The sequence below is a fragment of the Suricata suricatta genome, chromosome 4 (genome assembly GCF_006229205.1).
Source record: "Suricata suricatta isolate VVHF042 chromosome 4, meerkat_22Aug2017_6uvM2_HiC, whole genome shotgun sequence".
In the NCBI taxonomy this organism is placed as follows: Eukaryota; Metazoa; Chordata; class Mammalia; order Carnivora; family Herpestidae; genus Suricata; species Suricata suricatta.
Window position 1 is genome coordinate 87,172,755 of NC_043703.1, and position 18,512 is coordinate 87,191,266.

At 40.7% G+C, this 18,512-nt stretch overlaps 1 protein-coding gene across 1 annotated transcript in view; it reads left to right on the top strand.

Annotated features, from left to right (window-relative positions):
* The first annotated feature begins 261 nt into the window (after positions 1 to 261).
* Positions 262 to 18,512, top strand: part of AFF3 (AF4/FMR2 family member 3) — a 525,761-nt gene continuing 507,510 nt past the window's right edge. Inside the window, exons 1-2 of the mRNA XM_029938501.1 lie at positions 262 to 624; positions 4,814 to 4,920. Coding sequence (XP_029794361.1) covers positions 262 to 624; positions 4,814 to 4,920 — 470 coding nt within the window. The remainder of the gene's footprint in view (positions 625 to 4,813; positions 4,921 to 18,512) is intronic.

The window sequence follows — 18,512 nt, forward strand, 5'->3', positions numbered from 1 at the left end:
GGCGCCCGCCCCGCCGGCTCCTTCCTGCCTTCCCCGGGTGGTTGCGCTGCCGCCTTCCCGTCTTCTTGCCCCCTTTTCCTGGCCTCTCCCCCGGTGCTGCCCGCCCCAGCCCCAGGGCTGGTGATCTGAGGGAGCCAGGGGCAGAGCGCAGCCATGGAGAGAAAAAGACCTGATTTCTAGAACGTGTCACTAGTGCCCGGGGAACCACCCCTCGGCCCCTAGCCCCTCTCACCTCCCTTCTCTCCATCTGCGCCCTCCCTCATGTCTGAGAGCCTCGGGTTCACACCAGCGACCCCCTGGAGTTGGTGCTGCTGCGAAGTGCCCTTAGAGGATGCTCCAGCCTCCAGCCTGGAGGCGCGGGGTCTGGGCGGCTGCATCTTTTCCGTCTCCTACCCACTCCCACCCGAGATGGAAAGTGAAGACCGGGAGCAGGGGCCGAGTGCCTCTCCGTGCGGGAATTCCGGAGGCCTCGTTTCCTCGAGGTTCACAATCCTTTGGGGCCCTTTCTTCACACCTCACTCCAGCGGTCCTCCTCCTCCTCCCCGCCCCGGCGCCCCGCACGTCCCTTTATTCCCCGCTCGCAGCTCGGAGCCTGGGGAGCGGGCAGCCGGGGAGCACTCCGGGGTCTGTTGCTCCGGGTTCTCACGTTGAAGAGCTGCTGTAGGTAGATCGCCGCTAGAAGCAGTTTAATTCTCGTTGCGGGTTTCTTAAAAATCCCATTGGCTGCTTCAGCATCCCCTTATTCCCCCACCCCCGGCGGCTCCTAAATGTTTTCAACCAGCCGTGTTCAGGTGGTAAAATTACTGCCCGCGAATTTCTGGAGGAACTTGTGTTATGTTTAATATTTACGGGAATGAACAGCTGCTGGAACAAGCATATTAACTGCACTCTGTTCTGCCTCTGGTAATTTTTTTTTTTTTTTGCTTTAATTCAGTAAAGAGTTCACATGTGTCGAAAACTGCAAGTGGTGTGCACATGAATATGCAATGTACAATTTTAAAGCTAAGCTGCTTTAAGATTCATAGATTATACAGATGATATGTGGATTATTTTCAGGGATTCAGGCGTCTAGTGACTTTTATCTTTCCAAAGCCAGGTGTAACAAACTGAACCGGACACAAAGCAAGTGCATTATCGAGCAGTTTCTTAGAAAAGATCCGATGGAGTATGAGTAACTGCCGCTTGCTCTGCATAAAGCTGCTGCTTATAAAATACACAAGGATGGGCCCTATTGTAATAAAACTTTTATATATTACACTGGAAACTTCAAAGAGCCAGTGCAGAAAGAATATGAAACATGTTATTACTCTATAAAAATTGCTAATTACTGTCTTGTTGCTCCTTGGGTTATTTCAGCCTTTCATTTACAGATACCTATTATTTTACAGGTTTACATTTGGAAATGTTGGTTTCTGGGACAAATTCATTAGGTTTCTAGATAGAAACTGTGCTTTAAATGACTTTTGCTTTTAAAAGACAATTTTTCAGTCTAAGGGAAGAACTCACTGTTTTGGCATGTTTTTATGGTGCTTGTCAGCTTGCTGACTCAAACTGAAGCCCCCTCATGACTTTTCTAAGTACTATTCTGAAATTACCAGCTATAAATCTGTGGGCTCTTCCAGTACAAAGTCTAAGCTTTCTTGCTCTTTGCCTCCTTAGTTTCCAGCTTGTTTACCTGGAGCACAGTTACATGATACATGTCTGGTGCATTGACCTGAAATTTACATTAGCTACAGTACATTTATTTTTTGAAAAATGGAAAAATTAAGCATTTTTTAAAAGTTGCTGTATATACAATCAGAATTTATTCAGTGCATGCATTTATCTTTGGCTTTTGAAAACCGGGCTTTCCTTGTTTACAAAATAGTAGGACAGTTTGGCTTGACTGAAGGAGTGTTTCAAGTTTGCAGGTGTAAAATTTACATTTGATAAACGCTAACATTTATGATAAGTTAAAGATCAATCAAACTACTTGAGTATGCATTTCTAACACAGACCCTTTCTCAGTCATGGGTGAATTTTTTCATGGTATTTTCTAACTCAGTATTATGGTTTATTTTTAAGTTTATAAGTTTTTAAGCTGATGGCTCATTTATAAGCTTATAAGTAACCCAGAATAACTAACATTTGAGTACTTTCTGTGTGTCAAGTGTTTTCTGATTCCATTGTTTTCTTATTTGAATCTCATAACAATCCTGGAGGTGGTAAGTCATAGGTGTCCCATTTAATAGACAAGGAAATGGAGGCTTTAAACAGTAAAAATGACTCCACTGAGACCATAAAGCAAATGACAGTAGAATTTTTAGGTTTGACATTGACTGAGTGCTTACCATTTAATAGGCACTGTTCTGAGTACATTACATGTTTTAGTTCATTTAGCACTCACAGCCAGCTTAGGAAGCATATATATACTGTTACTACTCCTATTTTACAGGTTGGGAAATTGAGGGTGAGGAAGATCAAGTAAGCTGCCCAAGGTCACACATCTAGAAGTGGAGCAGCCATATTTGAACCAACCATTAACTTCTCAAAACTCAGTTTTCTGACTTTAAATTCAGTGTATTTTCTACAGAGCTGCAGATACGTCCCAGTTCACGAGGGTGGCTCTGAAGTTAATTACAAAACAAAACCCCGATGGACTGGAAGTTAAGGTTCTGTCAAAATATCAAAGAAAGAGAAGGTCAGAGCCCTAAAAGATATTGATCTAAATTTAAAAATCTAAAAACAAAATGCCATGATTTAGGAAATTACGCATGTCCTACGTGAATCAACCTACAAATATCTATAAGTTTAAAATGAATACCACTGAAAAAGAATACCACTTCTTTTAATTCATCTTAGAAAAACACTTTTTGTTCTTTGGAGATGGTGGGGGAAAGTACAGGTTAATGGCAAAGGAGGATGGTATTTTAATTCCTAACACTTCTTTCTAAATGGTAGACATTGTTTTAAAATAAAACAAGTTGCAGTTTGTTAGTTGTGACTGTGGCTTTGAACCTCTCTAGTGGTTGCAGAAAGTGTCCCCAAATACCTATATAGATAATATGAAGAAAAAAGCTCAGTATTGTTGAAAAAAATCAATATAATCAATTAATTCAAGAATCATCTCCTCCACCTCTTTGTACCTCCTGCTCTCTCTGTCGAAAAACCCATTCTTATTTTTCAAAGGAGGCCTTTTGATCTAAATTATCCAGATAGCTGTTTTAACTTTTCTTTCAGCCTTACTTAAAGTTGAAAAGGGTAGCCCTAATTTCTACTTCTAATTCCACTTCCCATTTCTGGTTTGAAGCAAGAATCTAATCAAGAGAGAGCTTAGTACACGTTGAAGGCACTCATTCTGCACCAGTTCCATAACTTCATTGGGTAGATTTGGATTCCTGAAGAGTTAGGGATTTAGTAAGTTTGCAGAGGCAGAAATCCTGAGGAATAGCACCTCTTTCCAACCTCCCACTCTCTTCCCCTCTTCCTGTCTGCTCTTTCTTGTTCTCCACCAGCTTTTGATCAGTTGCTGGACATAGAAGTCATTCCTCAGGGCCTTTAAAATAATGACCATCCCTTTTACTAGGCTAACCATTACTTTCATTGATGTAAAAGATGCAAAGATGAGTAAACTCAGATGTACATTTGATTATCTAGGGTATATAAATGAAAAAGGAGGTTTTCAGCACTGGTGATTCAGCAGAGAGAAAGACCATATTTGAGACTGGGGTGGGTGGTAGAGGAGGGGAAGAGGAAAGATTGAGTTAAAAAAAAAAAAAAAACAACCTTCCATGGAAAAGGTGGCCTTTGAACTAAGCCTTGGAAGATGAATGGGATTTTACTGATGGTGGGGGTGGGGGAATTGAGAGGACAGAGAGGCATCTTGAGCAAAGAAAGAACTTGAACAAAGGCTTTCATGGTGTCTCTGAAAGATCCTTTTATGAATCATCGTGGAATTACCTATACCAAGTATTTTAAAGATGCCAAACTTTTGTAATTATGAGGTAGTATCAGTGAATGGGAAAGTGTTCCAAATGAACTTAGTCAAAAAATTGTCTTTAAACTTCCTTTAAATATAAAACATTTTAGTTATTGGGGAGAAAGTCTGTTGAAATATAATAGAAATACTCAGATTTCTCTCTACTACTCTCCTCGCTGCATCCTCCCCACCAGAGCTTCACATAGGCAGAATCAATTTACTTTTATTCAAATAGGCATTGTATGTTATATTCTTTCAGATTGGAACCTTTGAAGTTGTGATGAATGGATTGTTTCATACTCATCAGTTTGTTCATTCAGTAAGCATTCATAGAGTGTTAGACATTACTATATGATAGGTACTATAGAACAGTGGCTTTCAAACATTTCACACCATGACTCACAGTAATAAATATATTTAACATTGCAACCCTTTGTGCATACACATACACATAACTGAAATATCTGTCACAAAATAACACTTTACTGTGTGTGATGCACTTTGATATTTTCTATTTTATTTCCATTCTATTTTTAAAACAGTTTTCCATCTACCCATGGGTTTAAAACCTCTTGCACCCTCATGTTCCTATGGGGGGAGGGGGAGTGAAGCAGAGCCACTAACAACACAGAGAGGCTTCCTAGTAGAACCTACTGACACATCGGTTCTCTTCAAATCAACTGCCAGCAGACATCCCTAAGCCATGGCTACATCTATGCCTCCTTAGTTAGGCTTCCCAGGCTCTGTATAGTGTCAGAAAACTGCTCCAGATTCCTGATCTTGACCCTCAGGTACCTTGAGCCTTTCCTGCCTCCCTGGCAAAGCAAACGTTTTAAGGCCTACCGCTGTCCCTGATGTTGGCTCTTAAGAGTCGAAGCAGTTCACCAGAACACAAAAGACAGAAGGAGAGTGCATGCAGGGACCCTCCACATTCTCTCTGCCGGGTCACTGGTAGAGAGCAGGTGGGTTGGTTGTGCTCATTTTCTGTGGCCCTAAGCAACTGTACGGCCCCCAGCAGTGATTGTCTTTGGTTGAGAGCCCAGAGCATGCCCAGAGCTTGGGCGAGGTCTCAGCACGCGCGCGGATGAAAATATTTCCCGACGTGGCTTTCAGGGCTGGGGCCTGTGGGCTGCGCCTTGAAGAGGGCTGGTTACCTGGGTGCAGGAGGTAGAGATGTGTTGATGGGAAGTAGCCGAGTACTGGGGGACAGGGTGCTGAGTGCTGCAGCCGCTTGAGAGAAACACCAGCCTGGTTGTGGGTCGGTGTGTTTTAGAGAAAACCAGGTGGGAAGACTAGTCAGTGCTTGTGCTGAAGTTGAGGGCTCAGGCTTGGCTGGGGGCCACGCTGTCACCAGAGAGGGTGTGCACTGGGTGTGCGGATGAATTTTAGCCAAATGTCTTTTGATGACGATGAAGATGAGTATTTTGTGTGGGGAAATGACTCCTTCCTGTGTTCCAGATTCTCTTTTGTGAAAAATGTAGGAGGGTTATAAAACGCTAGGAATCTATTTTGGGAAAATGTCCCTGTGAACCAGAATGGCTCTAATCAATGACACTTCAGATGTAGCAACTTGTACAAAGCCCTTTGGCATAATGTTGGTTTAGCATAGTAGTCAATTTAAGAAAAAAAAAAAAAACCTCAAAAAGAATGCAGGATTTTTTTTGGTGTGTACAAATGGAATTTTTAACCCGGAAGAAGTTTGCCTGTTTGCATTTTCTTTATTTTGAAAATAAAGCCTTCGTAGCAAAATCAAGGTCATAAAAGACAATTTTAATATCATTTTAATGGTAACATAATGTTTCCTTGCTTTGTTTCAAAGTGAAATCCATAAAACTTATTTTAAATGTTGCCTGTTCCCCTTTGTCTGGGAATTTAATTGAGGTTTCTGAATTCAGCTGGCTCCAACCTTGCTTTCTGTTTGGCCCTGGGCAGCTCACAATTTTTCTCATTTCCTATTCTCTGTCTTGGTTTAATCACTTATAAAATGACAGCACTTATACTGGCCTACCTCATAAGGTTGTGATGTTAAGTAATAAAAGTGTCAATTGCTTTGTGAATGCCAAATGTAGTTCTTTTAATACCCTTCGCTTACTTAAAAAGTCTCTTTATCATAAACAAGGAAGGATACAGAAAGGCCACATGGGGTCAGGTCATCCATCTGGTGCAGAGTTCTCTCTCTGGCAGTAGGATCCAGGGACATTTTAGAGCGGAGGTTGGCTGGTAGTTTTTTCTTAGTTGTATATCATAGTCTAGCAGACAAATACACCCTTACTTGCGGTTGTGTTAACATATGTAGATATATTAACCATTACATAATCTTTGATGTTTCACGGAGAATGTATTGAATTACCACCCATTACATCAAATGACTTCATTTGGCACTGTGGGTCTCATTAAATTATGTCAGGCTAATCATAATTTAGTTTCAATAGAAACAAAATACACAGTTATTACCAGGGTAAGAGGACACCGCACCATCCAAGAAACTAAATGGGTTTAGTCTACAGAAACTAACCCCTGAGGACATGGGAGGGGCCCGGGAGGGTTGAGGGAGTTTCACTGGGAAGGGGGCCTAGAGCTGTTCTGGGTTGTTCAAGGGCACCGGTGGGTTCAGGGGGTATGGGAGTATCTAAGGGGCATGGGACCCGGCTGTCTCAGGTAACAGTCACTGGTCTGTAGGAGGCTGTGGACGCTCTGGCAGCCACTCTGTAGAAAGGTTCCTGGGTATGTGGACCAGCAGCAGTGAGTTCTGTGAGTTCCTCCACCTTCAGAATCTATGATCATTTCCATCATAGGAGAGCGGGAATCAAAGTATAGAAGCCACTAATTTTCCCTTGTGTATTTTCTCTTTGCAATTTCTCCACTCACATGTGGAGGATGGCATAGAGGGTACTTAAACTTCTTCACATAATTTCTTCCCAGGGGGCTCATTGTTAGCTGAGGTAAACAAAAATGACTGTAATTTGAAGACCATTCTAACATAACAACTCAGTTTAGAATTATGTGTTAACTTGATGCTGAAAATAATTTTAATTTTCCTTTTTTATGGACAGGAAATTAGTTTTCAGAAATCCTCTGGAGTGCTGTTATATGAATTTGTTAATCTTGCTTAAATTTTTGTTGTCATACCTGTACCGTTTTCCGTTTTCCTGAGTTGTGAAGTGACAGAACAAATTTTCTGTCAATGTTCATTGAAATGTTAATTAGTTACCTGGCAGTTTTGATAGAAAAAGCCGTTGCTCTGGTGGATCATCACTAGTTCTGGAAAGTAATCTGGTTTTGCTTTCCAATTTCAAGATTTATTTGTTTTTCTGTAAAAATATATCTTGAGGAATAAAAGACCCGGGGCTTAGAAAACTATTTTGAGAACATAGGTCAGCATACTTAACTGTCACCCAGGCCATTGCTTCTCAGACATAAATGTGCCTTCAAATAACTTAGGGATCTTGATAAAATATATATTATGATTTGATAGGTCCAGGGTGAGGCTATGATTCTGCATTTAAAAAGAATCTCTTTTAAAATACTATATTTTCTTTATTTTGCGGGAGGGGTTGTATAATAACAGTACAATCCCATAATGTCAGGAAGTTACATTTAGATGCAACATGTATTTTATTTTTGTGGGTCTTTCTAATGCAATTTTGATGAGTGCGGGGGTGGTTAATTGTATCCTAGTGGGGATATAGTGGTAAATAAACATAAAAGCCTAAGTAAACAAAGTTTGTAATAAATAGGCTAATCACTTTTTACAGCTTTACAGTTGTTGTTAGTCCTTTGAAGGCTGGGTCCTTCTGCGTCAGGAGTGAATGCTCAGAGTAGCTGGATACAGAGTCTTCCAGACACTTGTGGATTTGTCAGGGAACCTCCGTCCTCCTGTGAGTGCCTAGGACTCAGACCAAATGTCTGCCTTCTCTCCGAGCCATTCTCTCTTTGGGAGGGACTTGGGGAGGTAGGGGGCAGATGGGAGGCAAGTTGGCGGGGGTGGGGGAGAGGGGCAGCTGTTCGCAGAATGATTGCACTACCCTGTGGCCAGTGCTGCAAACTGCAACTTTCCTGGTGTCCTGGGAGAAATCAAAACTTAGCCTCCAAGTGGAACCAAGGGCAAGACTCAGACCCCTCACAGAAACCTCTCCCAGTGCTGCCAGCTACTCTCCCTCAGCCCTGACCAGAGTGCCCGGAGTCCGTCCGGTGGGCAGGCAAAGCTGCAGTTTCTAGGCTTAATTTTCCAATCCTATTTCATTAGAAAAATAAGTGCAGATAGGAATGATTATGTGAGCAAATAGAACACAGTTGACTTTGAATGTGCTGTGAGGTTGGTGGGAAATTCATTTACTTTATCTTAGAGAGAGAGAGAGAGAGAGTGCCAGTGTGTGCGTGTGTATGCCATTCTCTGAAATGGTGTAGAAGACTATTGCTGATTAAAAGCAAGCCACATTGGGTTTAAACAATTGGGACTATTTCAGATTGGGAAAATAGAGCTGATTTTCAGGAACCGAAGTGACCAGTTCAAATCTTGCAGCCTTGGGACACGTTTGAACCCACAGATTAAGTGCTCCCAATAGCTTTTAGCCCATTGTTTGTGGCAAGACTCCTTATTTCTACTTTTAGTGGCCTTGATGCTGCCTTATGCATCATAATCTAGTATGCTATCTAATTGTGTTTAATTATTTCTTGTAATTATGCAACACTATATTCCTCTAATTTAACTTCTCTTTCAGTTTGGGAGGAGATGGAGGGAAACTATTTCTCTCAAGCATGAAGATAGGTCAGGCCCATAATAAGGAAGGCAAGTGTTTGGTTATTGCTTTGGTTTGTACTAGTGCTACCAAATTAATGTATTTTATTTTACATGAGAGAAAACAGTATTTTATTGGCTATCAGTATATGGTGCAACTAGCAGAATAGTCTGGTGATTTAGACACCTCTCAGGAAAAAAAAAAGGGACACAGAGTCAGTGGTTTTCTCTGTTGGGTTTTAAGAAGAAACACCCAGGAGTTCCTTAAGAACAAAAATGCAGCTGACAACAGTCAGCGACATTCTGAACTTGGTTACATTATTCAGGCTTTTGGCCTTGACTGAGAAGATAGCCATCAGCATGGCCCTCCCTGCTTGCTTCCTTTCATACCAACCATATTCCATGGTGAGGAGTGTACTGGTGTCACTTTTCAGAACTGCTGAGTAGGAAAATGCTGTTGGAGCTTGAGGACTTCACCTCAGGCTGAGAGGCATGTATTCTCGCGGACCATGGATGCTGCACCTCACTGAAATAGAGGCTCAGGATCCAGGATGTTTTGGTACTTCACCTTCTGAAATGCCCTGCCAGGTCCTCTCCTGGTCTGTAGCGGTGGTGGAAGGAGGATTCACCTAGTGGGAGGGTGGGACCCTTTGAGCAAAATCTGCGAGCTGTCTGTTGTCCTGTGGAAATAGGCAGAGCATCAGCAGTAATGGGGAAACCATATTCTTCCCACTGACATCCATATGGAGTAGCCTTCTCTTTTTGATGTAAATCAAATGGTGTAATAGTTTCCTGTGTGGTATACCAGTTGTACCTCTGGCTGTGTAACTCTGTAGGACGAAGCCTTTGACCTAGCCTGCGTCGTCTGGCTCAGGTTAGGGTGATGCAGATAAAGTCCATGCTGTGTCTGAGCACCAGACACATCTGCTGCGGCAGGGTATTCGGAGCTCGGGACAGATGTTGCGTGCAGAGCCTGCTGTGTCCCCAGAAGTGTGTCCACGTGTAAGACAGGGCCGCTTGGCTGGTACCGCATGGACTCTCCTATTTCTGTTGTTTTCATTGAAGATAGGTTCTTCTCCAGAATGTGGCATGACTTCTTCTGAGAATGAAATCTTTAAGGTGACTTTCCTTTAGAGTGTTTTGTTTTGTTTTTGATAAGTAGACTTTAATCTTTTCATCTGAGCAGAATACCTGAGAAAAGTCTTTTGTGGGAAAACTGGTGTATTCTACCTGCTACCTAGCCACCTTCTCTCTCCCTATGCTCAGCTTGAATGAATACTCCAAGGCTGAGTTAACAGATTCTCAGTATGGAAATTAAATATTTATAGTCAAAAAGGAAGAATGGTATTTTAGTTTCTAATATTTAGGTAGATAATTAGTTACATAAATTAGTTTCTGTTCTTTTCCTTACTCTTATCCCTCAGCAGGACAAAAATAATATTTCAAAGTCCTAAAATATCATATACAATAATGTAACACAGTATGGATGCTTTAAGCTGCTCTTTGTAACTTTCTTCCTCTAGTTTATAGGTTTCTGGGTTGAGATGAACAACCATTTATTGAACCAGACACAGAAGTGAATAGGCCACTTTTCTAGCCATGAAACAGATTATTTCAAATAATCTCAGTAGAGTTTTTATATGGTCTTACAGGGAATCCTGTGGAGTACATAAAAGGGTACCCTACTCAGGGTGGAGTTTTAGAGACGATTCCTGGAGAAAATGACATCTAATTTGAGTTTTACAGGATGAATAGGAGTTAGGCTGAGAGTAGGGTGAATGTGGGTAGGTATAATGGTGCAGAGTGAGGAAAGGCCAAAGGTGAAAAGAAGCATGTTGTGAACAGTGATGGATGCAGATAAGTTACAAGTCTGAAGCATTCAAGATGAGGAGTAGCAGGAGAGGAACTGGGGAGACGAGCCCCTGGAGCCAGGCCTTTGAGGGCCTTGCTTGGCATTCCAGGGAGCTTGAACATTTTCCATTGGGTGTAGCCTGCTACTGAGGGCTTTGAGCAAGGGAACAAAATGGTCACATTTGCTTTTTGTTATTATTTGTAGAAGGCATTGTCCGTGGATGAATCTGGTATTGTGAGGGGCCACTTCTGGAGGATCAGGAGGTCAGTCAGGGAGTGATGGCTGCCAAGATGCAGCTAGTGAGGATGGTGGGGAGGAGGCCGTGGAGGGGTGTTTAGGAGATTACATTGGTAGAATTTGCTAACTGACTAGACAGACAAATGGAGGAGGATGAAAGAACAAAAATGCTTTTAGAATATTTAGCTTGTGTGATGAGGTGTAGGGAATAGAAGAGGAAGAACAAGCTGAATGGGGAAAGATGAAGTGGTTGGATTTAAATATGTTGTATTTGAGATGACTTTGGGACATTTAGGTAGAATTGCCTGTAGAAAGTTTGCAGTTTAGAAGATTAGGACAGAAATAAAGATTTGGGAGTTATCAGCATACAGATATAGATGACAGCTGTGAGTTTGAACAAGATTTTCCAGGGAGAGAGGAGAAAATGAGAATTAAGCTGAGGACACAGAGGGGCAGTGGGAGGGAAAGCAGCCCTTGAAGGAGGTTGAAAATAAATGATTGGGAAAGTAGGAGACCATGAGAAAGTGTGGTCCCAAGTCACTTAACATGGGAAAGCTGAGGTGGTTTCTGGAGTTGGCAGTGGGGGTGCAGAAAGGAACAGGAGATGGGTAAGAGGTGATTATGAATGGTCTCCTCTTGAAAGGAAAGATGAGGAAAGTGGATGTCTCAGAGAAGGAAGAGGGCGGGCTGGGCCAGAGCCGGAATAAGAGGAAGAATGTGTGGGTGGTTATAGATGTAGATACAATGGGGGTGGTGGGTGGAGACTTTTTAAAAACATATCTGTGAGAAAAGGAAGTTTCAGGGCATGGAACCATAGAGAAGAAGATAGTATCGAATATTAGACTCTAAAATGTAAATAATAAATGTTTCATAGATAGTTTTGAATAAATGACTAATGAATGAAAAGTCTGCATAAGCCACTTTAGCATAAAATCTATGTCATACCATCTGTAATTTAATTAGAATGTTTTTAAGGTAATTTTAATTCAGAAATAATTGGATAAAGCTATATAGCCAGGAAAAAATTTGTAAATTTTTTTAATTGAATACTGTTTAAAATGGATTTTTAAATGTTGTTTTCAAACACACAGGACTGACAGAGTTCGATGGCCTAGGATGTTGTTCTGACATTTAATGGCTGTATCTCCTTAGAAAGACACTTAGCCCATCTGGTCTCAGAGTTTTTTAGTTTTTCTTATATATATGGAAGTATAATGAACTCTTTACATGTACCGTATCTCCTATAATCTTCACAACCTGTGAGTAGGTTCTGTTATTCTTTATTTTACATAAAGACAAGGAAACGAAGGTGCTGTGTAACATCCAAAGCCGTACCACTTAAGCATGCAGAGCTGGAGTTTTAGCCCAGACAGCCTGGCTCCAGTCCTCACATGTGGCCACCATTGTTATTAAAAATAATTTTTAAATAATTTTATTAAAAACAAGTATCTCTCAGTGACAGAATCATGGGGCATGAGTTCTGAGGTCTCTACCAAACTTTAAAATATTTGTGATTTCCTATGTATATAGTCTCCAGTAGATACAGTGAGGTATTTATAGAAAAACATCTTAAGATTTAGTTTGAGCTGTTTAACTCAGAAGGAATAATATATTGTGTCCAAGTTACTGTATATTTTGGACTAGTACAATTCCAATTAAAACAGGTTTGGGGGTCTGGGTGGCCTAGTCAGTTAAGCATCCAGCTTCGGATCAGGTCCTGACAGTTAGTGGGGTCGAGCCCCGCGTTGGGCTCTGTGCTGACAGCTAGTTCAGAGCCTGGAGTACGTCTTCAGATTCTGTGTCTCCCTCTCTCTCTGACCCTCCCCTGCTCACGCTGTCTCTCTCTGTCACTCAAAAATAAATAATTAAAAAAATTACCTTTTCTTATCACTGCATTAATTGCTGCTACAGAACAAAGAATAGGTTTACATCAAATTGCTTGATTCTGGCAAACCAAGAGATGAGTCATTACATATTTTTCATACTGAATTGTGAAATCAACATTCCCTGAAGGTTGTTTATGACATCTATCAGGTTTGTCTACTTACAGATAAATTAAAATGACAAAGTGGGTTAGATGCTGGGGTTGTAGTTTGTTTTAGTCAGCTTTTGTCAGACGATGCTGTGGTATTAACCTCTGGATCTCAGTGGTTTGTAATCTCAAAGTGTAATTCTTAGCCATATTACGTGGCAATTGAAGGTCAGCTGTGCCCTAGTGTGTTTTTTTCATCCTGGGACGTAGGCTGACAGAGTGCACCTTTCTGGAATACGCCATCCACTGTGTGGATGGAATAAAGGAGTTTTTGCTGGATGTGGCGTACTGTCCTATAGCTCCCATCTCATTGGCCTAATCAGTTATAAACCCAGGCCTGACATTGGTAGGGAGGGCAGATATCCTCTTTTTATAAAACTATACTGCCAGTCACATGACAGCCAGCAGGAATGCATATCCTCAAAGAGGGAGGCGATGAAAAATGGAAAACAATGATACAGTCTACTATGCAATGTATCAGTATTTTGTTGTTGTTACTGTTAATTAGAATTTTTAATTAAAGGAAAACTAGAAAATTCAGAAAAGAGCTCCCGGAATTGCTGGTAACATATTATACAAGTTTTCTGTCTTTTGGTCTATGGTTTTCTTTTTACTGGAATTTATCACCTTTTTTGAATTTACATTGCAAAAGGGTGCCTGTTGAAAAAAAGTTAGTGAAATAGTTTCATCCAAAGAGCCAAAGTTTCCATGTTACTGGCTTTACAATATTAGGGAAATCATTTTTGAAAGCATGTGTTTAACATTTTATTTTTAAGCAATTTGCCTTAATCATGTATGGTAGAATACTATTATTCAATTATTATCATGTCCAGGTTCTTAAATTAATAACTTGACTTTGCTTGCCACTTACTAATTAGAATCAAATTGTGAGTGAAGAGTAAAATCCGTGTATAAATTAGAAGGGAATCAGGCAATAAACCATCTGATTAACAGAAAAGAAAAGTTGCATCAATGTTTTCTTTAACTAAAGCTTTGCTTATAATTTGAGCTTGGTTTTTATTTTTGTTTAAAACAAATGTAAACAACAATAGAAGATGTAGTACCCTACAGACATAGTGGGGATGTTAAGTGACCATTGATGTGAGTGAATGAGTGTGTGTTTACTGAGGTCCTGAGGGTAAAGGGTATGAAAGGAATTTCTTGGAACCTAGCAGGGCCTCTCAGGGCTTAGGTTTACTCTTGGTTCAGTTTATGCCTTTCAGATTTTAGAGTAGGCTGGGTCTATATGCAAACCTTCATAAAAGAAATAAAGATAATGCTTTTCTGCAACCAATTTTCCTTTCTGTGTATGTTTGGTTTCTGTTATCTAAGAAGCATGTTCAATACTGTTGGAATAAAATACCACTTCTATGTTAATTTTATGAAGAAGGAAGGAAATTGAAGAAGGAAACAGTCTACACCAATATTGCGAAGTGCTTAATGGTGTTTAAAATCTCTGGGAGACTGGGCCAAAGTAAGAATATAAACTAAATAACAGAAAATGTAGTCATTACTTTCTAGTTTGTATGAGCACCAAATGCAATATTTTGAACTAATTGCAGCTGCTATAAAGTACTTTGAAGAAAACCCATTAGAAGAAAAGTAAAACTTGAACAGATTAGTGTTCTTTAGTGAGACTGGCAGAATTTCTTTTGTTGCTTCAAATCTTTTCTGTTTCTTATCACTTAACTTTCTTGGCCCACAAACAAAAGTATCTTTCCCTGGAAACACTTCTTTTAACCAAACATTACATATAGTTTAAAATTTTTTTTTTAACATTTACTCATTTTTGAGAGAGAGAGATAGACTGCGAGTGGGGGAGGGACAGAGAGAGAGGGAGACACAGAATCCAAAGCAGGCTCCAGGCTCTGCGCTGTCAGCACAGATCCCCACTCGAGGCTCAAATCCACAAACTGTGAGATCATGTCCTGAGCCAAAGTTGGACGTTTAACCAACTGAGCCACTCAGGCACCCCTACATATAGTTTTAAAAGCAAAAAATAGGGGTGCCTGGGTGGCTCAGTTGATTAAGCATCCGACTCTTGACTTCAGCTCTCGTGGTGGTAGGATGGAGCCCTGTGAAGGGCTCCAGACTGAGCATGGAGCATGCTTGGGATTCTCTCTCTCCCTCTCTCTCTGCTCCTTTCCCACTCACAGGAGTGTGTGTACATTTGTGTTCTCTCTCTCTCTCTCTTTCTTTCTCTCTCAAATAAACTTTAAAAAGAAAAGCCAAAATAAATTTATATATCTTAGGTTGAGATTGAGATGAATGAAATTAAAAGAGCAAGATTTTTAGTGACGGGATCCTAGGTCATTGATATTTTTACTTGTGTGTGTGTGTGTGTGTGTGTGTGTGTGTATTACTTTGGATTTTATCTGTGCAAGATCATGTCATCTGTGAGTAGAGATAGGTTTGTGTCTTCCTTTCCAATCTGGATACCTTTTATTTCTTTTTTTCTTGCTCAATTGGCATGTTAGAATTTATTTACTTATGCATCTATGTGTGTATGTATATGTATATGTATGTATTTTTGAGAAAGTACATATGCACATGTGAGTAGGGGAGGGGCAGAAAGAGAGGGAGAGAGAGAATCCCAAGCAGGCTCCATGCGAAGCCCAGAGCCTAACACAATGCTTGATCTCACAACCTGGATTTCACAATGGTGAGATCATGACCTGAGCTGAAATAGAGAGTCAGGTGCTTAACCAACTGAGCCACCCAGGTGCCCCTAGAATGTTTAGTACAACGTTGAATAGCAGTGGCAAGAGTAGACATTCGTGCTTGTTCTTGTCTTAGGCAGAAAGCACTCAGTCATTCACTATTAAGTATGATATTGTTTGTCGGTTTTCATAGATGCCTTTTATCAGGTTGAAGAAGTTCCGCTGTTTCTAGTTCATTAAGCATTTTTATCAGGAAATAGTGATTTTCTCAGGGCTTTAGACTTTCTATGGAGGTGATTGTGTGGGTTTTGTTCTTTATTCTGTTTAAGTGGTCTGTTATGTTGACTCATTTGATATGTTGTACCAACCTTGCATGCCTGGAATATTTCACTTGGTCATAGTATGTAATGTTTTTGTATGTTGCTGGATTCATTTTGCCAGTATTTTGATGAATAACTTATTTTTTTGAAAAAAGACTTTCTGTCAGTTTATTCTTTGATATTGAAAGCTAATGATCACTGGAGAGAAAAATAAAGGAACCTGACTTTCCCAGGACTTGGCCCCAAGCAAATATGGAAACTTCATTTCTGTACATACTCTGAATGATGGTCCTTTAGGTGATAATCAAAATCCAAAATATGCCTACCTGGGTACTCAAATTCAGAAACTTATGTAATGGTTATCTAAATAACTTTACTTTGACATATGCTTAAAAACCCCACATAGTGTTATTTCTTATATGTTATTTCTTATATGATTCAGATTTTGGGTCCTGACCTGTGGCAGTCACTTAAATTTTTCTTTTTATCTTAGTTTCCTGATCAGTAAACAGGATTATGAAGAGCAAATAAAATATGGTATGGGAATGTGCTCATAAGATATCATATAATGGTAATGTATAATTATTTATATTTATATAAGCAGGTAAGTATAATTCAGCACAACTTCAAATAACTTCAAGGGCCAAACAGACCAAGTAAATGTCTGAAGTAGTTACATAATTGGATATAATGGGACCTGTGGCCTGTTGGAAACGTTGCAACCTTGCTTTAGTACATTCAAATTCAGTGCAACAAAATAAAATGAATAAAGCAAACTCAAATTCCCATGACCTGGCCAGATATCACACATCTGCCTCCTCTGTGACATCCTATTCAGTGAGAGAATGTAAACACCTGGGGTCTAGTTTCATTTCCACCATTGAGGAAATTCTTTTTTATTGTATGTTTATTTTTGTGAGAGAGAGAGAGAGAGAGAGGGAGGGTGTGGTGGGAAGGAGGGGGAGGGGCAGAGAGAGGGAGAGACACAGTAACTGAAGCAGGCTCCAGGCTCTGAGCTGTCAGCACAGAGCCTGACGTGGGGCTTGAACTCATGAATCCTGAGATTGTGACCTGAGCTGAAGTTGGATGCTTAACCAACCGAATCACCCAGGAATTACCACTGAGGAAATTAAAAAAAAACTTTTTTTATTGTTTGTTTATTTTTGAGAGAGAGAGAGAGAGAGACAGAAAATGAGTGGGGGAGGGGCAGAGAGAGAGTGAGACACAGAATCTGAAGCAGGCCTCAGCCTCTGAGCTGTCGGCAGTCAGCACAGAACCCGATGCGGTGCTTGAACCCACAAACCATATGACCATGACCTGAGCCGAAGTCAGACGCTCAACGGACTGAGCCACCCAGGCTCCCCACCATTGAGGAAATTCTTAACCTCTCCCAGGCTTCATTTCTCTCCTTTGTAAAATGCAGATGATGTATGCTTTACTGGCCTCCAAGGGCTGCTGTGAGAGGCTTAAATGGAATCATACGTGAAAGTGACTCAAAAACTATTCAAGCCTATATAAATGTGGGGAAAATTGTTGTTTCTCAGTTTCTAGAAATCTTAACTTTCCAATGATGATACTTCTCTTGTTAAGAAGGTTTCACAGTCAGACGTTGGATAAACTCCAAAACGCCAGCTAGAAAAGGCCCCTTTCAAAAGAATGAGCTTGGTAATAGATGTAAACCCATTGAGTGTATTTTTTGGACTTGAATTGTTACCTGGATCTTGCCATTATCATTATAGTGAAAAGAACCATTGTCTTGTTTTTCTCACCATTACCTTCTATTAGATATGTGAATTATTATGAGTACAATAGGCTTTATAATTCTCACAAACTAGATATGTTATTTATAGGGACTTTCTGTGGTTTCCTTAACAAAGTCAGAACTGGTACTTTCTTGCTGCCCTAAGATTAGAAAAAGTGGTTTCTGCAGTTTTCTGACTGCAGTCAATCAAGTGCTGATATCTTGAAGCCTCTCTAAGAGGTTCTTTTGGACAAGATGTAAACCAGCATCTGCATAAAATTGTCAAATAGACATTCAGTAGTATTTGTGGCTCAGCTTACCAATTCTTATTACTCAGCAGGACATAGTCCTAGAAACTCATGGTCCTAAGTTTATTGAGCTCCTACTAAGTGTGAAGCACTGGGCTAGTTTGGGCACACAGGAAAGCAATGTGGTCCCTGCTCCAAAGAACCATGAAGTCTGGTTGGTGAATCAGTCTCCATGAAATAGCTCTAGAATCTGGACTCAGAGACGATTAGCTTGTCTGGAAGGAGCCCTGGAGGTCATCTCTCTAGCCATTTCGCCCAGTTTACAGCAGAGAAAAACAGATGCCTATAATTAAATGTTAATATCTGTAGGGTAGTCCAGGTGTTCTGCTTCTCAGAATCACCTGGGCCTACAGACGCTCTGCGGTGGGAACCAGGAGCTCATACTGAAGAGCAAAAACCACAGTCCTGGGGTGATCCTGGCAGAACTCATTTGTTTAGTGGATTTGGGAATGGTACCAGCCAGGTTGTTAGTGGCTTTGGAATTTAGAGTTTAGGAAGTTCATTGAAAGGCCAAGAAAGCCTGATGGGGAGTTTGCATGTTGCAGTAACGGGTGGGTAAGATTGAGGTGACCGAGATGTTGGGTGAGGGCATGGAGTTGGGGATTGGCATGGCCAAGGTGATGAGCAAGATGTTTTACATCATGAGTCTCTCTTGGATAGCAACAT